This window comes from Opisthorchis viverrini (assembly GCF_000715545.1).
Source record: "Opisthorchis viverrini unplaced genomic scaffold opera_v5_202, whole genome shotgun sequence".
NCBI classification, from domain to species: domain Eukaryota; kingdom Metazoa; phylum Platyhelminthes; class Trematoda; order Opisthorchiida; family Opisthorchiidae; genus Opisthorchis; species Opisthorchis viverrini.
The window spans coordinates 433,952-460,461 of NW_008751858.1; the positions used below are offsets into that span (position 1 = coordinate 433,952).

The 26,510-nt window shown below is 45.1% G+C and overlaps 1 protein-coding gene across 1 annotated transcript in view; it reads left to right on the plus strand.

Moving 5' to 3' along the window:
- Positions 1 to 26,510, plus strand: part of T265_08105 (hypothetical protein) — a gene marked incomplete at both ends in the record, with an annotated part of 67,325 nt that overhangs the window by 31,477 nt on the left and 9,338 nt on the right. Inside the window, 10 exons of the mRNA XM_009173812.1 lie at positions 1,193 to 1,295; positions 3,468 to 3,755; positions 5,351 to 5,452; positions 7,015 to 7,299; positions 7,902 to 8,184; positions 10,622 to 11,056; positions 22,374 to 22,636; positions 23,326 to 23,451; positions 24,941 to 25,049; positions 25,595 to 25,884. Coding sequence (XP_009172076.1) covers positions 1,193 to 1,295; positions 3,468 to 3,755; positions 5,351 to 5,452; positions 7,015 to 7,299; positions 7,902 to 8,184; positions 10,622 to 11,056; positions 22,374 to 22,636; positions 23,326 to 23,451; positions 24,941 to 25,049; positions 25,595 to 25,884 — 2,284 coding nt within the window. The remainder of the gene's footprint in view (positions 1 to 1,192; positions 1,296 to 3,467; positions 3,756 to 5,350; positions 5,453 to 7,014; positions 7,300 to 7,901; positions 8,185 to 10,621; positions 11,057 to 22,373; positions 22,637 to 23,325; positions 23,452 to 24,940; positions 25,050 to 25,594; positions 25,885 to 26,510) is intronic.

Below are 26,510 nucleotides of genomic sequence, written 5' to 3' on the forward strand. Positions count from 1 at the left end.
TCATTGGAAATAACTACCCCCCCCCCACAGTAGACGTCGAATCTACGGAAGCTGTGGACAAAGTGCAATGGGAACTGTGAATCCACAGGAAACAACAACAGAGCAACGCGGTTAGTGTAAACGCATTGTTTGACGCTCAGCGATAAAGCATGTATGAAATAAAAATATTCACCATACGATTCCTTTCGCCTCTACCGAACGACAGGCTTCAAGAAGTGAGATATCCCTGTGCTCAGTGAACTTGTAACCCCTCCATTCCAACGAATACGTTTATGCGACGGAAATTTCTCACTAGAGCACCCTCAGTGAGACTTCGAACTCCCACCACTAGCCTTCACGTAGTACTAAACCTCCCCTGAGAAACACTGCCTATTATGTGGGCTTCGCACATGATATTAGTCTGCCAATTGCACCGAGTTTTTCTCAGTCCCAATTACGAAGCCCTCCAGCTGCACCAATTCTTTCACCTTCGGTCATTTCAATGGTGGGCATATGTACGAAAGTTTGCTACTTTTCGCACCTTTACTGCAGACATCCTGAACAAGAGAGTAGGCAGTCCGTTCTTGTGAGAGAAAATCAGGGCCGGATCCCTTGGTCCTTCTCAAAAGTTTGATTTTCAACGCTTGGTGATTATTGGTTGTGAGACCAGACGTTCTTTTATACTAGTGAAAGAAAGAAGGCCCTCGCTGCGGAGTTATTTACTGGTAAATACCAACTGGCCGGTTACAAACCATTGGACAGGGAAGCAAAACTCTAACTTGCATCTTGTTTACAAAAACTGGACATCCATCTTCTCCTGAACGCCTCTTCTTGAAATTTCCTGGAGATTCATTGAATCCAATCATTTCTCGCTCAAATCCAAGCAAATGTTACAAAGTGACTCCACGAATTCCGCAACAGATTTCTCCTTTTCAAAAGACGCTAAGCGAAATTCTACGAAATTCTACTACTCGCGTGCCTCCCCATCAGTACTATCACCGTTACACTAGGAACAATCAAAATGTGGTTAGAGAGACACGGTACACTTTTATTCGTGGTATGTCCTTCAGACGAAAGAGCTTTTCTGACTTTTTTGTTCAGTGCGTAAGAAAATCCGAACCACTCTCCACCTGACGCCTATTCGGTGGATATCCACCGTGCTTTTTCCGAATTCCATGTTCACTTTTCGTTCATCTCCCCGCTCTTCTCACAGTTTACCTACCCGAGCAGCCACCGGGTTCTCCTCTCCACCCGGACCACAAGTTGCACGAACCGTTCGACACCTGCGGCGGATACGACACATTTTTGGCAATCCCGTGAGTGAATTTTGGCCCGTGATCTCTTTTATGATTTGTTGTCACTTGTGACCAACTGAGTGTGCAATGTGGGAACCCCCATAAGGTGACCAACGAATATCCGCCAAAGCTCCGTACAACTTTAGGCTGTCTGCTAACAACAGTCAGTACTTGTGTGAACCTTGGCCTGAGGTTTTTACTGACGCCTACACTGTACATAGGAATCCAGCATCTAATGTGGATCACATCCGGCAACTGGATCCAATTTATGTTGAAAAGCCGAGAAGTTCTGTACGGCTGTCCTGTCCCCATTCAGAAACAACAGCATCCATTGCCCTAATCCTGAGGAAGGTGCGAACCCGTTACCTTCCGGATGGGACACTTTACGGTTAAGTGATAGATGACAGTGTGACTAATTTGCATTTGTAGTGTGGTGCCACCTATCTTTCAATATGCAGTTCACATCACGTGATTTAATGTTGAACTGGTTCTTCGATATAGAGCTCGAGATAGCTCATCGGTTAAGGCGCCAGCTTACGGACCGGAAGGTCCGTGGTTCGAACCCAACCTCAATCCCGACTGCTTCTGTCTAGGCACGGGCAACCTGGCAGCATCCTAACCCCTATGCCTTATTCCGTTGGCATGGTAGCTAGGCACAGAAATAGTGCCACAGCTGGACAATTAGTGTGCCGGGTGAACAAAATGCTCGAGACTGCGAAGTTGAATCATCATTTCTCCGAGTTGCCCCACAAGTAGATGAAGGAGGACCTCCAAGTGTCCTGTTGTGTGAACAGATCACAAACCCCCTAGTGTAGCCAGTTTGTGTTCCCTCATCACAGAATTGGTGGTGTTGTTACTTAGGCTATCTTTAATTTCTTTTTATGTCGTGCAAATAGCAAGCCAACCCATGTTGACCGTCCAGGCATCAAATTTGCTCTTCTTCAGACATCACCTGTTTCTACTCGTATCTTTTTGTATCTGATTACCTCATTACCTTCGGGTCAACCAGAGGGTTTTCCTTATCTCTGTGTGAAGTATCCCGCAGCACTTACAGGACAACCTTGAACTTCATATACCCACTTTAATATTGTTTCATATTTTGAGAACTTGTGTGGTTATGTACGGCCCTTAGGAACTCTCGCTTTGCCCTACCGGGTAGGTGCTGCCCCATTGACCAACTTCTTTCTGATCCTACCGAGAGGGGTTACCCATTAAATGGTGCAGAAACATTTTCGATCAAACGCATTTTTGTGGTGTCAGTATCGACACACGGTTATTTCATATTGATTATTCGATTGACTCCAATGATCTGTTGCTATGTTCATACGACAATCAAGGACACTGCTTTCTGAGTTTTCGTCTTTAAATCTTGAGCGTTGTGCATATGGAACAGCTGTCGGATCAAGGAGCTGGTCTTTGTTGCATTTCGTACCCTTTCGGCACATGACACGTCGTGTTGAAGGTCCTCCGCCTACCAAGGCGAGATTGTTCACAATCCTATCGGATAAATAAATCGTTCAGCTGCAACACTCTTCCAGTGCCCAGCTGCCATGCCATCAAAAGGAAGCACGAGGGCTGGGATACCGTAGGTTGCCCAAGCCCAGACAGGGGAAGTCGAGAAGCAGAGGCCGGGTTCGAACCACGGAACTTCCGGTCAGTAAATTGGTGCTCTAACCGCTTGGTCCATCTCGCTTCCATTCTATCGGATAACCCTTACTGTTGTAGATTTGGATGTTGCGAGTTGAAGCGAGGAGGTGAAAAGCAAAGGAAAGCAGTGGTCTGAACAACGCCTCACACATTATAGAACTAAGTGATTCCCGTGCCATCCGTGTCCCATTCGAAAACGCCTTTTTTGCTGGAGAAAAACTACGATAAGTGTGAATAATTTAAAGATGAGTAGATCATCACCAGATAAACCAGCCACGTCGTACAGCTTGGTGCATTCTTAGATGGCATCGGCCAGCCAACCAGACTGATCATGTGACATCTCTGTGATAAGATTCTTACCTTAAATCACCAGCAACCTTCACTATAACGAAGCCAGTTTCATGCAGTCGGTAAATTGTTTGCGACTGATTACTCACACTGAGTCAGTATTGTTAGTTGTACCTATGTCAAGAAACAGGTAACACGTCGCTGCTCTTAGAAGCCGATTTCCTCATAGTTTCTTCATTTTTTGTCCGTTGCATTTAGCTGGACTACGAAAGTTCAAATAATTCAGCATCTCTGGGTGCTCTAGTCTTGCCATCAGACAAGGTGGGCAGCTCAACCAACAGTCTGGTGGAAATACGTTCACATGGCAGTCGATCGGTGGATTCGGTTCGACCGTCAAGTTACACGTGCAAATGTCCGCCGAACTCCATTCCTTTCTTCCTGTCCGATATGTCGGTCGAAGGTGCTTCGACAGTGATCCCTCCCTCAGTTCCCCATTCGTGTACCGCTTTGGTACGGTTTGAGGTGCCCTCCAGAACTGAGGACAATGTGAGTGTTACTTTGTCTTTACAGTTCTCCAGACCAAGATCCATATTTTCTTGGGTTTGTCCCCCTTCTGTTTAAAAAGCAGGGTCCATGGACTAGGCCATAGCAACAGAAAAACAATCAATACTGGAGATTTTCCGTTATGGTATTTCACCGTGAATGGTGTGGGTCCTACTGATTCAAGGCATTTTTCTTCAGAAGTTTAGTCATGGCCTCCAGCTTTGCTCGAAGACTGGCCAACCCTTTATAAATTGGGAAATTGGGAGCGAAACTCCATTCAAAACCCTGGCATGCTGTCAAAAGTCCGTCTAGGGTGCACTTCCGTTTCAGGTTGCATGGAATGAACTAGACTCGTGCCACCAATAGAGAATGCCCGTTTCCCGAAATACACCTCCAGTTATCAGAATAAAATGTAGCTTAGGCACCTACTCAGCGCCCGCCTCAATCCAGTGTCGGGCAACTCGATGCTCAGTTTACTGGATCATGGATAGTTAACCTTGGTATTAAGTGCATCGAAACTATCATCTGGAACCCCTGACGCTACAAACCATCATCAGTTATGAAGGCCCTTGAATCTCAAGGTTGGCGCTCGCTGTTGTTATGGTTCACCAACAGGATCGAAAATTCCATTTGCCATTGGGCACGGTTTGATTGGGCTTTGGTTCTCGACCTTTCGTAGGACAGACAACATGAACTGTCTTTTTTGTGATCGAGAACCGCATCTTTCCACTTCAGCTCACTCCACATTTTTGTGACTGTCTTCTGAAGGCTGAGTACATTCCATAAGAAGTAACGTGAAAACTTGCGGCATTTAGGTTATCTCAAACCCAAGATGAACCAATATGCATCATTCGAGGAACTACTCATTGGCGCAGGATCTTAATTAGCTTGCCTAACCCTCTCCTAAGAGTCGTTGCCCACTTTAGGAGGTTTAATTATAAGATGGTGTTTCATAGTTGGACACAGTCCTTAAATCATCTCCAGTGTGAAAATGCAGCAGGATCGTAAATGTGCATGGAGCCTCCCAGAGTGGAATTTCTTCGGTGGAAAATAGTCCTTTAAGGTAGCAAATCACAACAAGCTCCATGTAACTGGGGACGTCACTTGTCCTCTACATGGATGCGAAGTCCAACGTCCACTGTGCGAAGGAAACATTCATCTTTTGGTACTTAAAAATGATTAGAGAACTTGGTTAACTCGATCAAGTGTGAAAATGCTCTTTTGTTAGACCACAAACGGCCTTCCGAACATAAAACACCATTCGCGATGGGCGCAACAGTAAGTCGTCTGGTGGGCTGATGAATGCTTTTGTTGATTCAATCCTCCACCGAGACTGTCCACGCGGCATGAGTCGCTCTACACCCTAGATGAACTGTTGTCTTACACAGAATCAGAACGATCGTCAGGTCTCCCGGAATAAACCACACAAAACAGCTGATCGTACAATGTTAATTGTCTACTGGCAGGTTTCCGCTATATGTTTGCATGAACCGTCCTGTTGTACCTAGATCACATGCTTGAAGTGCGTGCTTGCTCAGCTCCTTTCACAGTTTTTTGAGTGAGAATATCCTCTGCTTCTCACCTTGTACCTACAACAGTTCCCGAATACAGCCCCTTGGGAACGTTATTATCTTCGACGAGCAGACGATACCCTTATTATGACGCACCTCGCTGGTGAACCGTCGACCACCACTCGGAAGGTGAGTTTTCCTCCCTCCTCTGTTTAGCATATATCTTGACTTGTTGTTTGTCTCCACCTTGTTTTTAAAGCATTTTATCTCATTGAACCATAACATGATCTTTATGCTATACGTCCACCGTTTTAAGAATAACGGTAGTCGGATCTCATCATCTCGGTAGCCCGAAGAAAGAGTTGGAAATCCGTTTTCTGTCGGTAATAGGTCTACCGTTTTGGGAATCTACTAATGGGGATGGACATTTCCATCTTCACAACTTTGTATTAATGACTGCTTGCCCTGAACTACCGTTGCTTGACCGTGTGTTGTAACCTGCCCATCACCTTCCGGCAAGTTTATATTATCTTTGAAACCATGCTGATAATTCACACGGTATGATTGCACAAGAAAACGCTATTCGACCTCCAGATGGTCGAAAACAGAGGGGACTATAAAACTATAAATAGATGAAGTTATTGCTTATCTTACCCGTATCGGTTGTGAGCCACTCAGTGATACCCTCAAAATAGACTACCGTAGAGAGTGTTTGGCCTCCTTTGAAAGGATTGAACTCTGTTCGAGTACACCCTACACAAGATTCGAGGAATGCTTTGTTTTGGAAAGATTATCGTGTATCGGATGTTTGTGTCCGGACTTCACCACTTCTGAACTTGTACTTTGTCAGACACCCCTGATGTCGCATTTTATTTCCAATGCACAAAGGTAACTTTTCACTTCAATCTAGCAGCTCTCTGTTGCGGAAGCCAAGTTGACTCACTGGTTAACAATCAGGATCAGCTTTGACATCCTTTTATCTCATGCATGCCGTAAACCCTATAGGGAGTTCAAGAGTTGATCCATAGTTATGTTAGCCACACCCTGGTCAGTTCAACTGCCAAGGATGAACTTGAACCACATACTTTATACTCATGAGTTTGCGTACTAACCTCTGCCGTGCATCGGGCTCACATGCTGACTACGAATGCAAACACACCTTGTCGCTGAGTCCGAAACATGACCTTTCATACTCATGCGTTTACACCTCAACCTCCACGCTGCATCGATCGCCTCTAGTAGCCGTCCAGACAACTACTCAAGTAATACGCGGTCGTCCAAGCGGTCGTACAAGGCCGATCAAGAAATCACACATGGGCTTGAGTCGCGAATCTTTCACTCGTCAGCTCACACGCTCTGCTTCACCAACACAAGAATTGGGCTACCCTTTACCTCCCCGTTTGTTAGTGATAATGTTGATTACGATCATAATGATGGTGCCACTCCAAAAGGGACTTTCTCCTACAGAGGGCCCGTGATTTCTCCATGATTCGATTGGTCTCAGAGGAGCTAGGATTGCCTTATACCAACNACGCGCTGCTTTGCCTACCCCATAGCGCTTTCTCTTCCGAAAATCTTTTCAGCTTGCGCTACCATGAATACCTTGATCACGTAAATCGTGAATTAACGTATAAGGAATCGATGAAAGGACGCTCCGTTATAGCCGTTCTCTCTTTTCAGGTCCCAAGGCTCATCCTTACTTTGAGGAGGGATAGATTTTGTATATAATAGGATCTTTACTCTCCTTCCAGCAGCCAACATTTGCATATCCGTACTTGGCACATATGCACGTCACCCTATCCGGTGGGACAGTCACGTGGCAGAACAATATGGACCAATGCACCTCATCTGTAGCTCTGAAGTCTGACACATTTCCTTTGGCTGATCCAGTATTTGGTACGATGAACGTACTGATGCCCGAACAACACCTCAAATGCCACATCATACTGGATCGACAGCTTGCATCGAGCGTTTTTGGCTCTTGGGGTCCCGAGCCTGCAGCTATCAAATCGACGGAAGGGGCTGAGTCAGAAGATGTAGGTTTCAAGAACTTTTCCGTGTTTGTATCTGAGTACATTTTGCCTTCGGTAACAGTCATCCGTTGCCGATTCCAAAAGTGTGTGGGGAGTCAAAATTTGTTACTTGATGGTCTCGTTAATTCGTGGCGTTAGACAAATCCGCCTAGTAATCTACTTCAGTGTTTACTAGTAGTAACTTATGGTAGCAGTTTCAAACTTGTCAAACCTACCCAGTCCCCGCAGTTCTTGTTTAGCTTCCTTTGATTTTCGTCAGCACACTCATCTTGCCTTTCAATGAGCTGACATCAGAGATACTTCCTCATTCAAAAGACATTGGTTTAGTCGAGTCTGAAATGTTTTTTTCTGGAAGCAGAAAGTTGTACCATGGCAGAACGTTTTCACACGAGTTCATTGCGACTGGATTATTGAACGCAATATGAAGACCATATATTGTACAAATTCCACTTTTTGCAGTCTGTTATAGAGACATCTGCTCAGCACAAGACTATGTGTAGTAAAAACGCATATAACTCCGTATGTCCGTCACTAACGACTCGAGAGTTTTTCCACTTCAAAACGCGCACTACTTTTACCCGATCCTCCGTATTGATATTTCTTAGATCCAAGTAACCGGAACACAAACACAATCGCGCACTAATCCTCGACGTATTAAACCAGTCACGGGTCGTTCATCTAGTCTGGGTTTGGCGGGGCCAGCTGGTGGTATGCCACTATTTCGCGCAGTTGGAACGGCTGCCGCATCAGTTGGTATGCCGTTGATCGGGAGGGCTCACCTACCGTCGTGGCTGCAAACTTCAAGTTCTACCAAAACCATCGAGATATCCAACCCGATTCCAATTACTAGCTCCGCAGAGTCAGCGAATGGTGGAATGAAGCCAAAGGGTAGGTATCCACCTTCGTTGTCAGTCGTCTTTGTTTACCTTTTTCGGAAAGAAAACGAATCGTTGAAACAGTTGTCATGCTGTCCTTTCGTTGCTCCTCCTATTGTATGATTTACTTGCGTTGACGTAATTTACTTCGCTGCTTCTATTCTTACACTCCTCCGGCCTCCGTCCCTCAGTGGCTTTGAACAGTGGCAACGGTCACCGCCATCAAAACATCGGAGGTGGAAGCATGGAAGGTGAATTTCCCGTGATCATGTACTACTTGGCCCAACAGGATAGTGCCCTTAGATAGCGGACCGGTGAGAGTGCGGATGAGTAGTGCCAAAGGGTGTCGTTTTTTGGCTTGTTGGTGCCATCTTTTCATGTACTATCATATTTAAGCGATGGGATTCGTTCATAAAGCGTGAAAATGGTTATCACGTCAGGTAAGCCAGACAGTCACACAAGCAGTTGTGGATGCTTGAATAAATTATTTTTTCCCAAGAGTACTTCTTTCTGATCGAGTAAACGTGTAACTCTTACTGAATTCCCTCTTTCGTGACTTTCTATTTTCACTTCAAAACCAATTTCTCGAGTTATTCGATTAGCTGCGATATATGCGTATTTTCGTGTCATTTCACTCACTGTCGAATTTCTTGTGACAACCTAGTGAAAGAAACCCACAAAATCTCGCACACTAACCATATAAATCATCCCCAGAAGTGATTGGTACTCGATTCCCAGCTTCCATCATTAGTTGTAGTTTTAGAAGTGTTTTAGAAGTGATTTCGTCCTGTAAGTGAAACCAATCTACGCCGAAAAGCCCAGAAGTACTCCACAGCTGTTTCATCTTTATTGGGAATCGTCAGCAGTTCGTATGCCACGGTACCTCAGGAACTCTTGAACCCACGACCTTTGAGCTAGTAGTTTGGACAATTAGTCGTTCGGTCACCAGCGGTTTAGCCAGGGTTTACGAAATCGTTCAGCTTTAACAGCCTTTCGGTGCCTAACTGCCATGCTACCCGAAGGAAGCCGCCAGATTGCACTAACCTAGATGGGGGAAGTCGAGGAGCAGATGTTGGGTTCAGTAGATTCACACTTTGAGCAATCTTACCCGGTTAAGTGTTCAAACCACTAAAACTCGAGGTTCCTTGAGGTTTTGTGAAACGTGCACTGATAATGATTCCCAGTTGTGCAATGCTTCTTCGCTTTCCGACAGATTGGTTTCATTTGCGTAACGAAGTTTTCATTAAATAGACTGGTCTTACCTTGACTTGTATTCCAGTTCCGGTGGAACTTCGATTGTTCTACGGTCAGCAACAATCGCATCTACGAACCAGAAGACGCAACTTGGCGGACCAGCTTAGTGTCTTCTGTTACAGTGTGAGGGTTGGCTCAATGCTTACCGAATATTCAATAGGTAGTTCGTCTGCAGGATGAAATAATTGTCTGCTGAACAGCTGGAAGTCACTGCAGCTGTTTTATCGTTGTTATTAGTTATCGATGATCTGCTCGCAAGTTCTTAGGGAATTCCACGTCTCGGCTTTCCGGTTAGTGGTTCGATACTCTACGACCGCAGTCAGCCGGTGAAATCGTACGATATGGCACTACCATCCTTCAATCACTGCGTTCATCTCATGTGGTTCGAGAGCACACTTCGAGAGCAAGCCAAAAGCCTCATTTGATTTACGAGATTTTCCGTTTTAGAATTAATTTCATCTTGTCCCTGTATCCAGTGTGCGGTGAAAAGTTGAGAAGCACCATGCAGTGGTGTGTATCCGTAAGAAATTCGAAACGGCGATCCTCTGCCTAGTAGGACGGATTGACTCCATCTGCAAGGTGAAACTTCTATCGAAACTTCAAAATCTCAGCACCGCCTACAAGTCATATGCATGTTTCTCGCTTTGAATTCGAAACCAATGTTTAAATTCACCAGTGCTTAAATTGATGACCCTTGAACCGTTTCTTTCAAGGTTTTTCTCGGAGGGTCAGTTTCTCATGGAGCAGAAATATAGACTTTCTCCACAGGCCGGTGTATCATCCCATGAGATTGGAAATTCTCTGCAGAAATCGGGTGGATTATGTTGCTAAGTAGCGTTTCTTTGAACAGACGGTCTAGGCAGTATATTGTATGATCGTCGTAGCTCATGGGCAGTTTGCACTTACGACATTTTGGCATGATGACTGAGTGCGTGTGATTGTCCAGCGTATAGGTTTACCATTCCACTCTCAAACATTACCTTTTCTGTCAAACAAAATGCTGTTCCCTACGGATAGCTTGAGTTAATCCGACACCTAGTCTTTTCTTTGATTATCATTTTCACTGTCCAATCGATGTTCTTGATGATACCCCTCACGAGGAGTTTAGCAGCTTCACTTGGCTTACTTCTGAAACCCCAGTTACTTTTTTCGTATTAGTTTTCAAGTTTCTCGCATCTGTCTTTGGAATTTTGCAGACGCACGACTGGTATCTTCTCAGACGACGCCTAAGGCCACTTCGACCGATTCGTCCAAAAAGGTTTCTCGTTCAAGTCGTGGTTGGTTTCACCAGGCGTGGCATCCTATGCGTCGTGTTGCAACTGCCTCCGACGACCCTTGCGCTCATTCCCGGACGTCGAAGATGACCAGTGCCGCTCGACGGTTCGCATCTACTCACGGTATTCTGACCCATTCCAAGTCCACTACTGCTTCGCAGTCTGATATCATGCCGTCACAGCTGGAACACTTCGGACAGATTGAAACTGAACCACCCTCCTTGGATGTGCGGTCAGCAGTCGAACCGATCAGTAGTCCAGCACCTCTACGCTTAGCGGCTTGCGTCTCTCCTACTCCTGCTCTTCAGAGTCCTTATGTTACGTATCTAAGTCCAGAAGCTAGTGATTTTCCAAACGGTAAGTCTTCATGGAACCAACTCTCGATAATGTTAGGTTCTCAGCTTGTGGACATCCGCAGGATTGGAATAACATCAGCTGTCAGGCTTTTATAAAATCAACTACTGCATCCCCTGCGGGTGTATCGCTTTTGAGGAGTCCCACGAATGAATGTAACAGACAATTTCATCTTCTTTGGATCCGGAATATAAAAGATGGAGAGGAACTGCTGGAGGAAAGGCATAGGTTGTAAGATGTCATCATAAGACACAATAGGACAGACTTGTTTTGGTCTGAACTTTGGGGAACCTCTTGGCTTGTTTTTTGGCCAGCTTCTTAACCTGGCCAAAATGTTTCCTTTTCATCCACCAGAAGTGAATTCACGGATACTTGTTCTAAACTCTGGTCACGGGGTCCTGTCTTGTACCTTACATACTTTTGCTTTCAATTTCAACTGTGATATTTTCAAACCCGTCTCTTTGACAGACCATCGATCCAGCCAAGTCACGCTAAAACTTCCTGACTTTTTTCTTATGACAACCAACACCGTTGTAAGTTTAGCGGGAGGAATGATTGTCAATGACAAAGGCTCTTACTCTTGTGATCTTTTGTCTTTTCTGGGGAGAATGGCGAATCAGCACCAGAACGACCCTCCTGTTCGCTTGTGGAACTCTTCTGGTTGAGCATGGCTATTGCATTGGAGACGTCCTCTGTGGAACCTGAGAAAATTGACGTTTCTGTATGCGTGAGGCCGGACGGGATGATGTTCCGGCAATTTGAACTCAATTGTTACCCGAGGTGATAATGTACTAACACAAACCTTTTTTAGTAATGGTTGAACTCCTTTTACGAGAGTTGATAATCTGGTGATACCACGCATATGTGAGTATTTACTATCACAGTCCGCTCCACTGGTCGCATGAAAGTCCCACGTCCGAGTGAATCCAAATTGTCGGGAGAATCTTCAATAGTTCATATATTCACGTGCAAGAGGAGAGGCGGGTGACCTTTTGTGTAGGGCAGAATAGCCGCATTTAAGACTACTTACATCCGAAAGTCACTAGTTAGTCATGAGGGTTACCAATATAGAAGGACGCTCAGTAGACCCCGACGTATTTCCGAACCCGATTCATTTGGTTGCATTGTGTGACGCGCAGTAGATGAGGGTGTCACTCCTAAAGCTTGATACCATTGCCCTCATTCGGAAAAATGCCCTTTTTGGTTGGTCTGTTGATGCTTCATTTACTAGTTAAGCCCACTTCCGGGCGACATCATCTTCATTGTTACCCTTTGTGCGGGACAACCTTCGAGGGACAACCGTACTTCGCCCACTTTGACGTTTTTGATCACTCTCATCCAACTCCCACCAATGAACTCGTTCCAAAGCATCGACCAGTCGAAAGCGGAAATTTTCGTAGAACTCGACAAGTTTTTTGTATGACAATCCGAATTGAACCGCGATAGCTAAGCTAATATGTATCCTCAACCCCATCTACCTAATGGCACACATGCTAATACACTCTCCATTTATGGACACAAGGGCAAGTTACTTTGTGTCATCTGATTGTTTACAACTTGCAGGTTTCTCTCTCTCCCTCCTTCCACCTTGTTTGGCATCAAAAATCTGACCTCATTGTTTATACCTGGCCATTGGCTTATCGGATGGTGAAATGGAGTTTCCGCTGTCTTTTTGTCCGTTGTCACAACAACCGACACTCAGTTGTCGAATATCTGGGTCGTTTCTACTTGCATTGAACGCTTAGACACATTCATGTTGTAGTGAGCGATCAATTTTGCTTTTACAGGTGTGCACCGATTCAGAAAAGCTCTTTAGAACTCCATGCCCCAGGCAGACTATTACTGCTATTGGTAGTTCTTGACTTAACTATTTTTCATCTTCCCATAGCACAATACTTTCTCCCATTATGGGAAGCTTTATGCATGTGGGAACGATTCTGGCGCACATGCGGTTTTTCTCCTTGAGGAAGATTCATAAAATTCATGGCTATTTACCCAAGAGATTAGCTAATTTTAAATCGAGATTTCTTCCGGTCAGTGAAGTCTAGAAGCACTGCACAGCTGTTTCATCCTTACTCGGCAGTGCGCATCGCACGAAACTCCAAGGGGGTTCGAACCCGCGACCTTCCGGTCACTGGTTGAACCCTTAACCGTTCGGCTACGAGCGGCTGAACAGTTTAATTTGCTCCCACTTAGTCAGGATATGGTGCATTTCGTCCTTCAATCACAAAAACTACATCACGTGGTCACGTATCCACCAGCTCCCCGAGTGAAGACTTCACAGAAAGAAGTTTCACTGATCTCGTGAGATTATTCTTCCTCTGATCCACTTATAGATGGATGATAGCGTGAGGGGATTCGGGCGGTTCCAATTAAGAATTTTTGGCAACCTAGTTTGACCCCTAATATGAACCCAATAAGGGTGAAGCAGCCATACGGTGCTTCTCCGCTTTTAGGCATAGATTGGCCTCACTGACAAGACGAAATATCAGTTTTCAGGGTTTTTGTGTTGCACTTCATGATAGCTCTCTACTAGCTGTAGTGTCCGTTTACGGCCAATCAGCCGTACAATTAGAGGGCTGGGTTATGACTGGGTTGCTTAATTGTGAACGGCAGCAGTTGGTAAGTAGTGTTCGCATTTTGAGCCATGGGACTTTTGGCGCCAGTGCGCGCCCTAGTCCTTGTCCTATATTAAGCTCATCGACTTGGCATGCAGCTCCGTACACAAACCCTTAGATATTGTCTGTCTTCACAAGCCCATACACAGAATGTCAATCGTGATCGATTAGGTGGATACATCGGAGATAAGAGTGAGTTCCGGGCGCCCAGGTAGCAGAACAAATGAGACTCAACTATCATCTCCTAAGCTCATTGTTTTTGTTTCAGACTTGGGCTTCCGCCTTTTAAACTGATTACAGTCCCGTATCAAATCTCGCGAGTTCCAGTTCGGCTTGCCGCTGGATTCTGGCAATGTGATTGGTTGGGTCTGAGTATTGGAAAATGGGTGGATGGGATACATTCTTATTCTGAGGCTCATTTGAACCCTACGCCAATCTTGTTCGATCATTTGATGTCTCTGTGTGGTAGAAATTCGAGAACGTTATACTCTCTGTAGCCATTGGTCACTCGCAGACATGGAAAGTAATTTAGAAGGACTTTCGATCATTGGAATTGCGGTTTTGTTCAGAATACAATCTGGTCCCGTCACACCAGAATTCATCCACCAAGACTTCTGTAGAATTATTTTTCATACTGAGTCCCTTTACACCGTTTTCTTCCCTTATCCGGCTGCCCCGAATGCATGTCAATTTATTTCAGATAGTGCAATCCACAGCACTATGGCGTTCTGTAAAACTAAGCTGCCTTCGCCTTCAACTCGGTAGGCGAACGACATTGTGAAGCGTGTGGATGCTGCACGATTGTAGCATGCAATCACAGTAGTGGACATTGGCACGTGTTGCGAAAAAGAGAAACAAAATGTTACAAGTCATAAGGTGGCAGTCTCGCAGCTGTCTATTAGCACATCTAATATGACGCCCTTTTGCTGCACAAGCGTGAAGCTACAGAACGGAATCGACACCAATGTCGGGAAATCGGCTGTAGAAACAGTACAGAGTTGAAGCATGTTTTCCACATTCTATTTGTTGATCCGTTCTTCAGTGCATGCCATATTCTCGTAACTGCTCCAAGACTACAACTTGGGAGCTCAGAGTAATGAACCATGCGGGCAATGGTTCCTCGCTGCTCAGTGACCTAGTCAATTCATTTCATTTGGGCCTCTGAAAAAAATTTTGCCGAAGCCTTGTTGATTGGACGTGGTTGCGTCCGCGCTGTGATGTTCCACCCGATTATAAAATTGAATGGGATCGCGTTAGTCCAAGAGATATCTGATTGAATCTTACATGCTTCCTTGGTCGTTTGTCTTAATGCCACTATGCTATCGGGATAAGTGTTTTTGTGGTCTCAACGGGCTTGTTCACTGCCTTGCCAACATGCTCGCTATCCAAATTTCCGGTAAAATGACGCATGAGATTACTCTAAATTTTTATGTAGCGATCGAGTCATGAAAAGTGGATACTGGCGGACACGGTTTGTCAAGGAGAATCGTTGTCGCCTTGATGTTTCCTACTGTGTTGTGGTAACTTGTAGTCAGAAAAAAAGCTGCCTCACGAAGTTTTGCGACACAAGCGATACCCCCAGCATCTTCTGTTCTTGTATGCATCGTGAGCCGTTGGACGTTCAGTTGAATTCTGGTTCGTGTATCATCCGACAATAATGTAGTGATGTCAAGATTTGACTAGATAGGCTGGAACTTTAACGCATTTGTTGTTGGAAACGTCCCATATTATTACACTGGACGACACTCAATGATAAGATGGAAACAGTCGTTCCATATATCTGACAGCCAGTATAACACCACTGGACAACGTTGGCTGGAGTCATCCTACAACATTTGTTTGACAGCTGTGATCTTCGCCTGAGTTTTGGGAATGAAGTCCAGTTAGTTTGACATCTTTTCGTTGTTCACATCTTGCCCTGTCTTGCACGTTGTTTCAGTGGATGAATGTTTCTCGATGTCTTTGATGATATGCCGGATGATTAGTTCAGCTCGTTGACCTGACACGCTCATCGTCATCATCATCGACTGTATGACATCAGTGTTCAACACCGATGCTTCACTCCTGTACAACCATGATTTATTTGAAAGCCTTATTGTAAAGAAAAGAGTAAAGGTGGACGGGGAAGGGACTCAGTGCTAGCTAACCCCAATCATTCCGAGGTGCCTACACCTCCAGAGACTCTTTCAGGCCGTCGGGATAGAAACTGAAAACATGACTGCCACTGACATCGGTTGGCAGCCATATTTTGTAGTGTCTCCAACCAGGCGCAGTAAGGATCACGCGAGAATCACCCTGGAAGGTCAGTAACACCGACAGCACCCAAGCGTTTCGTAATCGCCTTCACACTCTGCCAAATCGAGGGTTGGCCACCCCTCTGTTTACGCCACTCTGAATTGGGCATGGAAAACAGCACTCTTCGGCAAACGATGGTTCGACATACGTAACACATGTCCCAACCAATGCAGCTTCTGGTGCTGGACACATTCTTCAATGGAAGTACCCGTTACACAACCGAAAACACGCTTTCTAACTGCCTCATTACGGTATCGCCGACACCAACCCACACGATTTATGGTTCTAAGATAACGATTGTCGAACACCTGAAGACGTCTCAGTTCCGCTGCTCGAACGTCCGATGATGCCGTTGCATCTGCTGTATCTTGGACGTCGATTACCTCTGCAATCGAAATATCTTTGGGTTTACCATGGAGGGCATTGCTTGAGCGTATTGACGAAATAGGCTGCTGCGCTTGGCTTTGAGCTGAACAATCTGAATTGCGACATACGGAGCCATTGCAACTGAGTCTACCTAGTTGCCAGGATTACGCCCCATGTTCATAACAGTTCCATGTTCATCATATCGGTCGTGTCAAATCAGCATCTAATCAGAACCCATAAAATTCTTTCACTGTCGGCCCAGCAAATGCTCTCACAACGAACCCTGTCGGAGAAAAGACTACCTCATATGGTTGAGCACTGCAGAGCGTGTTGTGACCCGGTGTTTTTCTCCAAAGCGAAATGCACTCAATACTATTCACGTTTATTATTTAATTTCAAGTGACTGTTAGTGTGGCCATTTTCACCACTCTCTGTTACAACAAGAATTCCACATAGCGACGAAAACTCCACAATAGAAATGTGGTCTACCCGTGGCGAGCTTTCCGTACGGGCTACTAAAACAGCTCGTCTTTTCGATATGTTGTGGGCGCTTTGGTTTTCTAAGAACCAAGTACTCCACCTAGTGGACACTGATGTAGTCACCCATCCTATTTTTGTGTCCTCTAAACCTCTGCGATGAGCACAGCATGCACTTGTGCCACTGGGTTTTCTTGTTGAAAACTCCTTGTGACCTCCATCTTCCTCATAGCCTCTTCCGTTCCTACTGTTAATGAACCAAGGCTCAGTTATTTCCGCTTCGTAATTCCCCAGATTTGCCTCACCACTTCACGCTGTTGTTTGCTTGCGCCCCTTCTATTTGCTCTGCTGTGGTCCTCTTCGTGTCATTCTGAACAACACTGCTCAGGAAGTGGAATGAAACATACAACTGTCCGGCATAGTTTCGTTGCTATTCCAACAAGCCATTACAACCCAACACTGCGCCGCACGCTATGGGCTGTTACTCAGGGAACAGTCTCCACTTTCCAGCTGATTTAATGTGATAGTTTGACGATAACCTTCACCCCATCGTAACTTCCGGTTTTGTTCACAATGCCTGCGGTTGACTTCATTCATCCTGACCATCACTTTCCCGTGAACGAATCTTGTCCCATACTTTTTTGACCTCGATTTTTTACCGCATCAAACGAAGGAAATCCTGATAATACTGCCTCATGAGGACAGAACGTGGACAGCTAATTAGCTGTCCCCAGCTGCGGAAGGTTTATCGATTTTCTGGTTGTTAAAAAATTCAAGCGTCAAACAATAGAATTCATTTCTGGGATGGAATATTATTTTATCAACTGGTTATCAGTTTGAGCAAGTAACTATGTTGACCCAAACCTTTGGCGCCTCTTAATATTTTGATCGACGTATGCGAACCCAACAAGCGCTGGCAACTCGACATATGGTGGCCTGGCTGGATTTTTGTAATGATTCCGGTGGCTAAATTGGCCGAACATTTGTCCCTCAAGACTCAACCATGTCAGCGGGTCACCGTACTACGTACGGGCTGGGGGTAAAGTCCTATTGTTCTCTCCGATAAAGTGAAATCGGGCCTAAAAAGCCGCGCACTTCGATCGCGTAACTCTTGACCGACGGCCTGTTATTAAGTTTGGTCGAAGTACTTCTTTTTTGATCCAAAAGTCTGGTTTTACTCAAAAGGTACTTTTCGTGAGTAGTATGCTTATTCTCTACCCTTTGGGGTAGGCAAGTCGGTCACAGCTAAGTGAGCCGTTGACTCTGGGTAAGGTCTATCGATACAACCCTGACATCCGTTTCCTTTCGGGTCGGAATATTGAGTTAAAGGTTAGGAGCAGAGCCCCGGAACAAAACGGCGCCGTCTCCCACTACCATGTGGGTAAGACTCTTGAGTTAGACGCGCCCGATACCGTAACTCAATCAAATCTCCTTTTGTCTTGACGGTTGCAAATTATCATCGTCGTACGCAGTGTAGAAGTAGCCGCTACTCTCTTTTCCTTTAATCACTTTCAGCTCTTNGAAGTAGCCGCTACTCTCTTTTCCTTTAATCCCTTTCAGCTCTATTTGTTCTCCCAACACGATCCAGGCTGTTTGTAACCCTACAAACCAACGTCCACTTGTGATACATTTCTCAGCGTTCAGTGTTTTTGTCAAACAGGTCAGCATATTACGACCATACATCTGAACATGACATGACAGCTCAGCTTCCCCACTGTTTACTCTCAGGGTTTCGTAAGGTCCACACTCCGTTGTCTCAGTGCTATGGTTATTGTTTTGAGTACAAGAGTCGAAGACACTCTTCTCGACTGAACTTATGTGAACATTCGGCTGTCTGTAGTCTGTCAGGATCCTGATCTAAATGCACTTCTTTATCTGTATGCACGCACAAGCAAACTGCAGCGACCACACTCCCAAAAGCGCCTTTTGCAGAGAAACTTCTTGACTCCTGCGGAAATCAAAATTCACCCTGTATCAGTATTCCAGCTGGCAATTTGTACACCCCGGTTGGAGTGGTCGGCACGCACGAAATTCATCTCGGCAGCAAACTTGGAGTAAATGTTCTCAAAGTCGACAGCAATAGTCGCTTCATACAGCTTCGTGCTGATCAGCGTCTGCTTATCGGAAGCGTAAAATTTCAGAAAAAATACTAGCAACATGCCTCTTGTCGCGTCACCTATCTGGGAGCTGATCATGTTCTGGGACACGCATATGCGTTCACCTTACTGCCTGACTCGCGCCTTGTTCGTATCACAGCTCAGTTTTTTTAGATTAAGCGTAAACCATTCACGTTTGTGACGTCCACTGTCCGCACCATCCAGCCATCAAATAAAAAACTGTCAGTAGAAGCTCCCTAGGCAACTTCCATACACGAAACAAGTCGTTCGGCTGAAGGAATCGCTATAAATAGGTTTGCTTCACTATATGCGTGTGTCCTAAAACGGAGCCCTATCCTGACTCAAGCTGTATCTCACAACAATCCATATTTCTGATCGAAGGCGAGGAAAGCATTTCCACCATGTCGGTAATTCGATTCACATGGGAGCTATCTGGAGCAACTTTTTGCCTGCTACCTCAAGACTGGTCGGGACAAGTGGTGCATTAGGAAATCCTAAGAGACGGAAAACGTGGTGCCTGGCGGAATAAGTTAAATATCGTTTCAGCTTGTCAAAAACGCCAGGCCAAGCAGCATCATTTACACCAATACTGGTGCTCCACTGTCTTGAAGGCATATCAGTTTATCTGAGAAAAACCATGGAATGAAAAAAATGGAACGGGACGGGGGTAACCAGAGCTAGTCTGACATAAGTTCCCTAACTGTCTACACCTTCAACACTCAGAGAATGTGAATCGAAATGGACAGCATGAGCCCCCCCCCCCAATATCTGTTAGCGACTATATCTCCCAGTATATTCAGCCAAGCGCAGTTAGGGTAGCACGAGCCTCGTCGTACTTCACTCTTTTCTGTCCTGTCTTATTCTGCTCGTCACTTCGTTTCCACCACTCTGAAGTGGGCACGGAGAACAGCATCCACCTCGGAAGATCGTACTCTAGATCGTGTCGGCAAAACCGTCGGGTTACACGTCAAATCGGAATCGTGTACCGCCAGAAGCCAGCCATCCGTTAAGTACTGGCCGCCATCGGATTGACCTGATGATCTTCCAAATTTTATTGCCCAACAGAAGGTTTTAGCGAGAAGTGAGGCGTTGCTGATCAAATCAAACCAGCCCCATAACCAAAACAGTTGAAGCAAACAGTTTGGTTATTCTGATATCGGTCATGTGACTTTCAGAAATCAAGCAATTGATGTCTGTCCAACTTTTTTCTACTCTATTTATATAACTTGCATGTTTTAGTGCGCAAATGAAGAATGTAAGAGAAATGTCAGGGTACGGCGGTATGTGTCTTCTGTCAGTCCTTATGGGATTGTACCACGGCTTGCGTAGCGCGCGGCCGTGCCACCCGAGGTTGCAGTTCTGAATATATTCCTTGAGATAATTCCTTTTTGCTCTACCAAAAACCCATTTCCCGATCACCCACTGCAAATTGGCTAATTCCGGCCACAGTTCTGAAGCATCCGCGGTCAAGGATATAACGATGTCAACTCGTCGTCAACTCCAATTAACTAAGTCTCAACCGTAAAACAATGCAGTTCGCATTGTAGTCTGATGCATGCGCCCACCGAAATCCAGTGATATGCGCCTTAACTAAACAGGTGGCGCCAGTTAGCAAGCGCATTCCCAGCCGTTTAGATTCGTACATTGACTTCATCCGTCACACTACTGTCAGAACTAATGCAACTCCCGAGTTGCGTATAGTGCCTCGCTAGTTCCCCGATTCCTTAAGAGCATGTCCATAGACTTCGTCCCAAAGCATCTGTGGTTGCATCGCATATGTTTGGATAACTGAACCACCCTGCTTAGCTTTTCCAGTGATGTTTGAGTTTCATGTGCCTATTCGAATATGAGAACAATATCGTGTGCGTATTCGAAATGGACAAGATATCCGCTCGGGAGATCCGAATACTTCCAGATTTTGTCTCACTGTTTCATCAGTGAAGGAATTAAACGAAAATGGACAATAATCGCCCTTGTCGGGTACCACTACTTGTAGAAATGCTTTCAAACAATTCTCGCACACCCACAAATATGTGAAAACAAAGGCTGTATGATATTCGCAAACCTTTCTGCGCATGCTAGCTCGAAGTAGTTCAGTGTTTAAGGTGTAAACTTACGTCGTCCGAACCCAACCTTAACCCCTTGACTCTCTTGTCTAAGCTTGGGCTCGAGTTTTCTGAACAGTTGGAAAGGCTGTCTTCCTGTTGATGGTGATGATGGATTTCTATATTCTCTCACGATTAGTAAACTTACTAAAGGTATGCGATTCATTTGAATGGGGTTTGTAAACGTGTACCTTTAATTGCTCTATTCTTTGCATGAATGACCCACCTAAAGACCGTTTCCATTCTTTCTGACTTTTTGTGGTGCGTTTTCGCAGTATGCTAAGACGAACACTATATCCAACTCTAATACCTTGATAAACCCAATCGGATTCATCAGTTTCGCGTTTTTATTCTACTGAACATCAGTAACTTTGTTAGAATGTACGAAAACAACCAGTTCGCCAACCGTCCTTCGGGCGTCTTATTTTGGTACAGAAGACAGTGGTCCGATTGTCGGTTGCAGGTCAAAGCACACATATACTACCTGCCTACTTATTATGTCCAAGTAGCCGAGATTTAGTGGTCTGTGGCGCTTTATCGTAAAACAGTGAAGGACACGCATTTCGGTCCACACATTAAAAAACCAACCCAATTAACTGATGTGAATAAAATTAGATATTATATAGTTCCTTCCCGGACAAAGCCAGATTAAGATGAGGAAGGTTGGGTGTTGCTAGTCGTTAGCACAAGTTTTTAGTCCATAAACGACGCACCCGAACTGTTTTGGGTCTCTTGCGAGTTGAACAAACGAAGGTGGGACTAAGTGACTGCATTAAAATCAGTTTTGCTGGTGTGTACATTTTAAGAAACACCTAGGGTGTGCAGAAGCAATCGTTTTTGTTGCATTCATCCTTCCTTATGACATGGTACTTTGTTAACAAGTCCGCTGTCAGGTTTGGCTTCCGCCACGATACAAAGGTGGGTCGATCCCATGGCCTGACAGTCGAACCTTTATCCCGTTTGGTATCATCCGTCATCTGCCAAACAAGAACATATTCCAGACCCTAAACTCACCGATAAAAACACTTCTTAGTTTTGTTTCTCTTTTGTTGACATTACCCAGTGACAGTTCTTTGGAGAAAACTACTCTTGCTGGTGGAATGACTGAACTCTTTCATCTCGCACCGTGTAACTCCAAAAAGGGTTTTGTGTTCTTTAACATAAGAGATGACTCTCCATGTGCCTACAACTCCCTTTTGTAGTCTCAGTACAACGAGTGGGTGTCAGTCGCGTTCGTACTGTCTGTAGAATGGAGCATCGCGCATGTACAAAAAGCTTTACTTTCAGCAATGATGATGATCATGGCCGAACATTTCGTACTACTTTCCACCTTCTATTCAAGGGTCTCGATCGTCTCCAATGCCTTCAACCAGCTCGCATGAAGATATTCTAAAGGCTCCGACCATGGTGTTCACGGGAAGCTCCTCTGATATCGACAGTGGTATGTTATCTGAGCACTCAGCCGTGGCTTCCATAACCGGACAGGTTCATCATGTCATGATAGCATCCGAAACCTTTGGGACAACACCCGCGTTTGTCCCGCTTCCGCAGCCACTCAGTGGACCACTACCTCTGCACAAATGCCCCAGGAGTACTTTATCGCCCGTAAGTTGTCGGTGATGCGTGACATCATTTTCTATCAGTCTGTGTATTGATAGTCGGTATTTTTGTGGAAACTTTCCGAATTGTTTGTTCCTTGTGGGGAAGTTTTTTGCTTCTTGAGCCGAAAATGTGCGAGATGCAGCGTAGAAATCCAATCCCCCATGGTTCGATTGCGAAAACAATCTACCGCACAATGGGCTAGTGAGTTGCGGGAAGTCTGTTTGCCCATCATGTGATTACAATGCACAAATTGACCAAGACGTTTGAATATATTTTAAGATCTCGGTGGAAAGCACAAATAGAGTGATTTTTATAGTTAATGAACGTTGATTGCCAGCAGGCTTACGCATACTGTTGTCTGCATCCTCTCTAATTTGACACTTATTCATTAGTGCTTCGCTCCAACTGGTAGGCATAGCTTTGCGATTCCACCATTAACCATGTTTAATTCCCTGCTTAGGAAAGTTGACTGCGTGGGATGGCGTCGCTTTCTCGCAGTTCTGAATTTCACCATTCTTTGGAACGCACGATTGCAAAACTGTTGTGCTTAGGTGCTGAACTTTACTAAAAAAACTGTTGTATGTAAAGGAATGCTTTGTGGTTCATAGAAGACCAGTATTTTGCTGTATCATGATGAGACGTTTCTACTGAATAAGGTGTTTTGCTCATCGCTTTTGCTTTTCTTGTTCCAGTTCGTCCCGTTTATTGTGGAGCTCTGTGTGACCTTGGTCGAGCGCTATGGCCTGAATTGTGTTGGTCTCTACCGGCTGTCAGGAAGCAAAACCGCCCATGATTTCATTTCATTGGAGCTAAGGAAGGTACACACCTTTCTCTCTGATGCTCCTTTTTTACCTGGCTCCTACGTGGGTTTTGGTTGCATTTCCCAAACTGTTTTTCGGCCCAAGACTTGTTTTTGTTCCGCTTTACTTGTCTGCCAAAAAAGATCACGCGACTCCGCGTTTCGGTCCATTGACTTTGTTTTTCATTTTCAATACATCCTACTTATTTGCTGCGCTGCGGCTTATTCACATACCACCCGTATTCCTCTTTCACCTACCTGCGCTCTTTCAATGAATCATCCGATCTGGTAATGGTATCGCTATTCTACGTGTCGTACCACAAGAATCAAACTATCTATCCCAATTTTCGGTTTTACCTTTGGTAATTTCATCGAAGTTAATTCACCCTCCTAACTTCTGAAGACCCACTCCTATAGAATCTCGGAAATTCCGCTCACCATGAACACTTCTAAGTACAGGCCTCCTTGGAACCAAGCAAATTGTTGGCCTATTCGGCCGAATTATTTTTTGGAATTGGATCGAAGCTGGTGAACCATTTATGCTCGCGACATCGGTCTCCCCATAGACTTGGTGCAGTTTTTCACTTTAACGGATTTAGTTTCAATCTTTTCGTTCTCTTCCGTGTCTATCTCACTGGAACCAGACTGAAAACAGGCCGCTTCATGTTTCAGTTAATACGATATTCCAGATATCGGAGTATATTTTCTTGCCGGAGCATACTACTCATACTGTTGCTGGAAACTCTGACAACTGACGACCGGTTTCACCCTTCTTGGGACTCGTCCGGTAGGAGTATTCCCCTAGTTTCCGTCAACTTCATGTTGTTTTACTTGAACCCAAGTTGGGCGCAATTAGCGAACTACTCTCATTTGCTAGCCAATTTCAACACTTATGGTGTTCTTCAAGTGAATGTGCTGCACAAAGGCGGTCTCTCATTTCGGTTGCTAAGGTATTCAAAATATCACACTATGTATTTTTTGCCGGAAGACTACTCCAACTTGTTTTGAGAATGGGTGTATTTCGTGAAAACTGCACCTACTTGACGAACCCGAAAGGGGGCGAAATCGGTCGTGGGGTTTCAAGGAGTTTTCAGCAACCTTATGGGTAGTGTGTTGCGTCCACAGTCCTACAGGTCTAATTAGTCCAGTTCAAACTGTCTACTCTCTCGACTAATAATGCAGTGATATATATTTCCAGTTTGTGGTGCAGTTTCAGTTGAATATTATAGCTTAGCTCCAGCCAATGAAATCGAATCACCGGTGTCCAATATTGAGTTTACTGTCGATGATGATTGGTCTTCACCCATCCCGATGTTTTTGAAGCCTGAGGTCACCATAAAAGTCCTATATCATTAATTCGAGGCATTCAGACAAGGAAGTTCTCTACCTATTCCATACCACATCGAGCTTGGTTATGGGGACTACGATGTGTGCCACTTATCACTTCTCTCTTTTCTGATCCAACCGAGATCCGAAAGGCTGATCACATTCTTTGTGTTTTTTGTCAGCCGTTGCAAGAAATCGATATTCAGTCTGACAAGTGGAACGATATTCACGCAATCTGTGGCGTTCTCAAGACATTTCTGCGCACACTTCCGGATTCTCTCTTCCCCAAAGGTATGTAGTCGTCGCCGTACATATTCAACTATCTCGTATTGTCGGTGTCTTGTGCACCGTTTTCCGTCCTTTATTTTGGGAGTTTTTTAACTTTGACTCAACAGCATCTGTTGACCGTACACAAATTGTGAATAGTCCCAGCTACCTCACTTCCTTCGACAGATGAATAATCGCCTGGCAGAACTGTGCACGGGGTTTAAGGCTCGAAGCACTCAAGTTTGGATCCAGTTGTGGCGGTCCAACTGCACTTTGAACTCCACCTTGGGCTAGAGAACACTATCAACGAGTCTCTATAAACTCTGTTAAACACCGCTTCCAATTAATTACTGAACAAGTCAACCAACCTCTCACTGCCCACAGCATCAGTAATGGAATGTTCCTATTCAATGCTTCATCATCGCCTGACTCATGCCTCGAGTTAACACTTTCAATACACAACTCTTCCATGTTTGTATCCTCGCCGTCAACCGGTAAAATCCTAACGTCCGAACCACTATACCCGACATGCCTCTTCAATTCTATCTTCTTTGTCCTTCGTTTTTTAGTCATGTACACTGATTTCTTGAATGCCTGTCGTATTCCCGACCGCGAGAAGCGCCTGTTATCCATCCAGCGGCTTCTGGGGATCATGGAATGCTATCCGGACCACCCAGAGTACCGAGCTCACCGGGCAACTCTACGTTATCTAGCCACGCATTTGGCGCGCGTGAGTGCCCGAGAAACGGTGAACAAAATGACCATCTACAATTTGGCCCTCGTATTCGCTCCGAACTTGGTTCAGCCACGTGAAGAAACTCCGGAGTTGCTGATGAGTGATTCCAAATACAAGATTATGGTATGTCCTTTCTCTGATAATGGCCATACATTTTTCCGGGACCGACTCGTACAGTCAATTTCGGACGATCCAGCAGTCGTATGCACCAGATCTCTCAGTTTTTTCCATACACGAGCGCAGTTTTTTTGTGGCGATAGACTTTTAAGTTGTTCTCCCAAACCATCCTCAAGTCAGTGCCCATCTTTATTCCGTGTTTCTGTCCAACGGGCTACTTTCCTCACAGGCCAAAGCAGCACGAAAAAGGGTATCATCTGCCTTTCCCCTGGGATATTTCACACTACTTCCTGGCTAAAGGGAAAATTATCGTGGACTCTCTAGCAGGGTGGCATTTTTGGGGGGAGAGCTCACTGCTGACCCTTTATCTTGCTGGACATAAAAGTTACTCGTCACTGGGGAGCTCGGGTAGCGAGGGTAAGCAAAGCAGCAGCTCCCCTCTCAAGTTATTTCTGACTTTCCCTATTCGTAGTGTATTTTTCACATCTTTTTTCAAGTACTTTGAAAACTTTTTGTGCAGTCCATCATCTTGATCATCATCAGCGATACACCAGTAATAAATCGTGACGCTCAAGTGCCATACAACTATAAGAAGGAATATCCTGGTAGAGAGTGGAAAGAAAGGAAGAAAG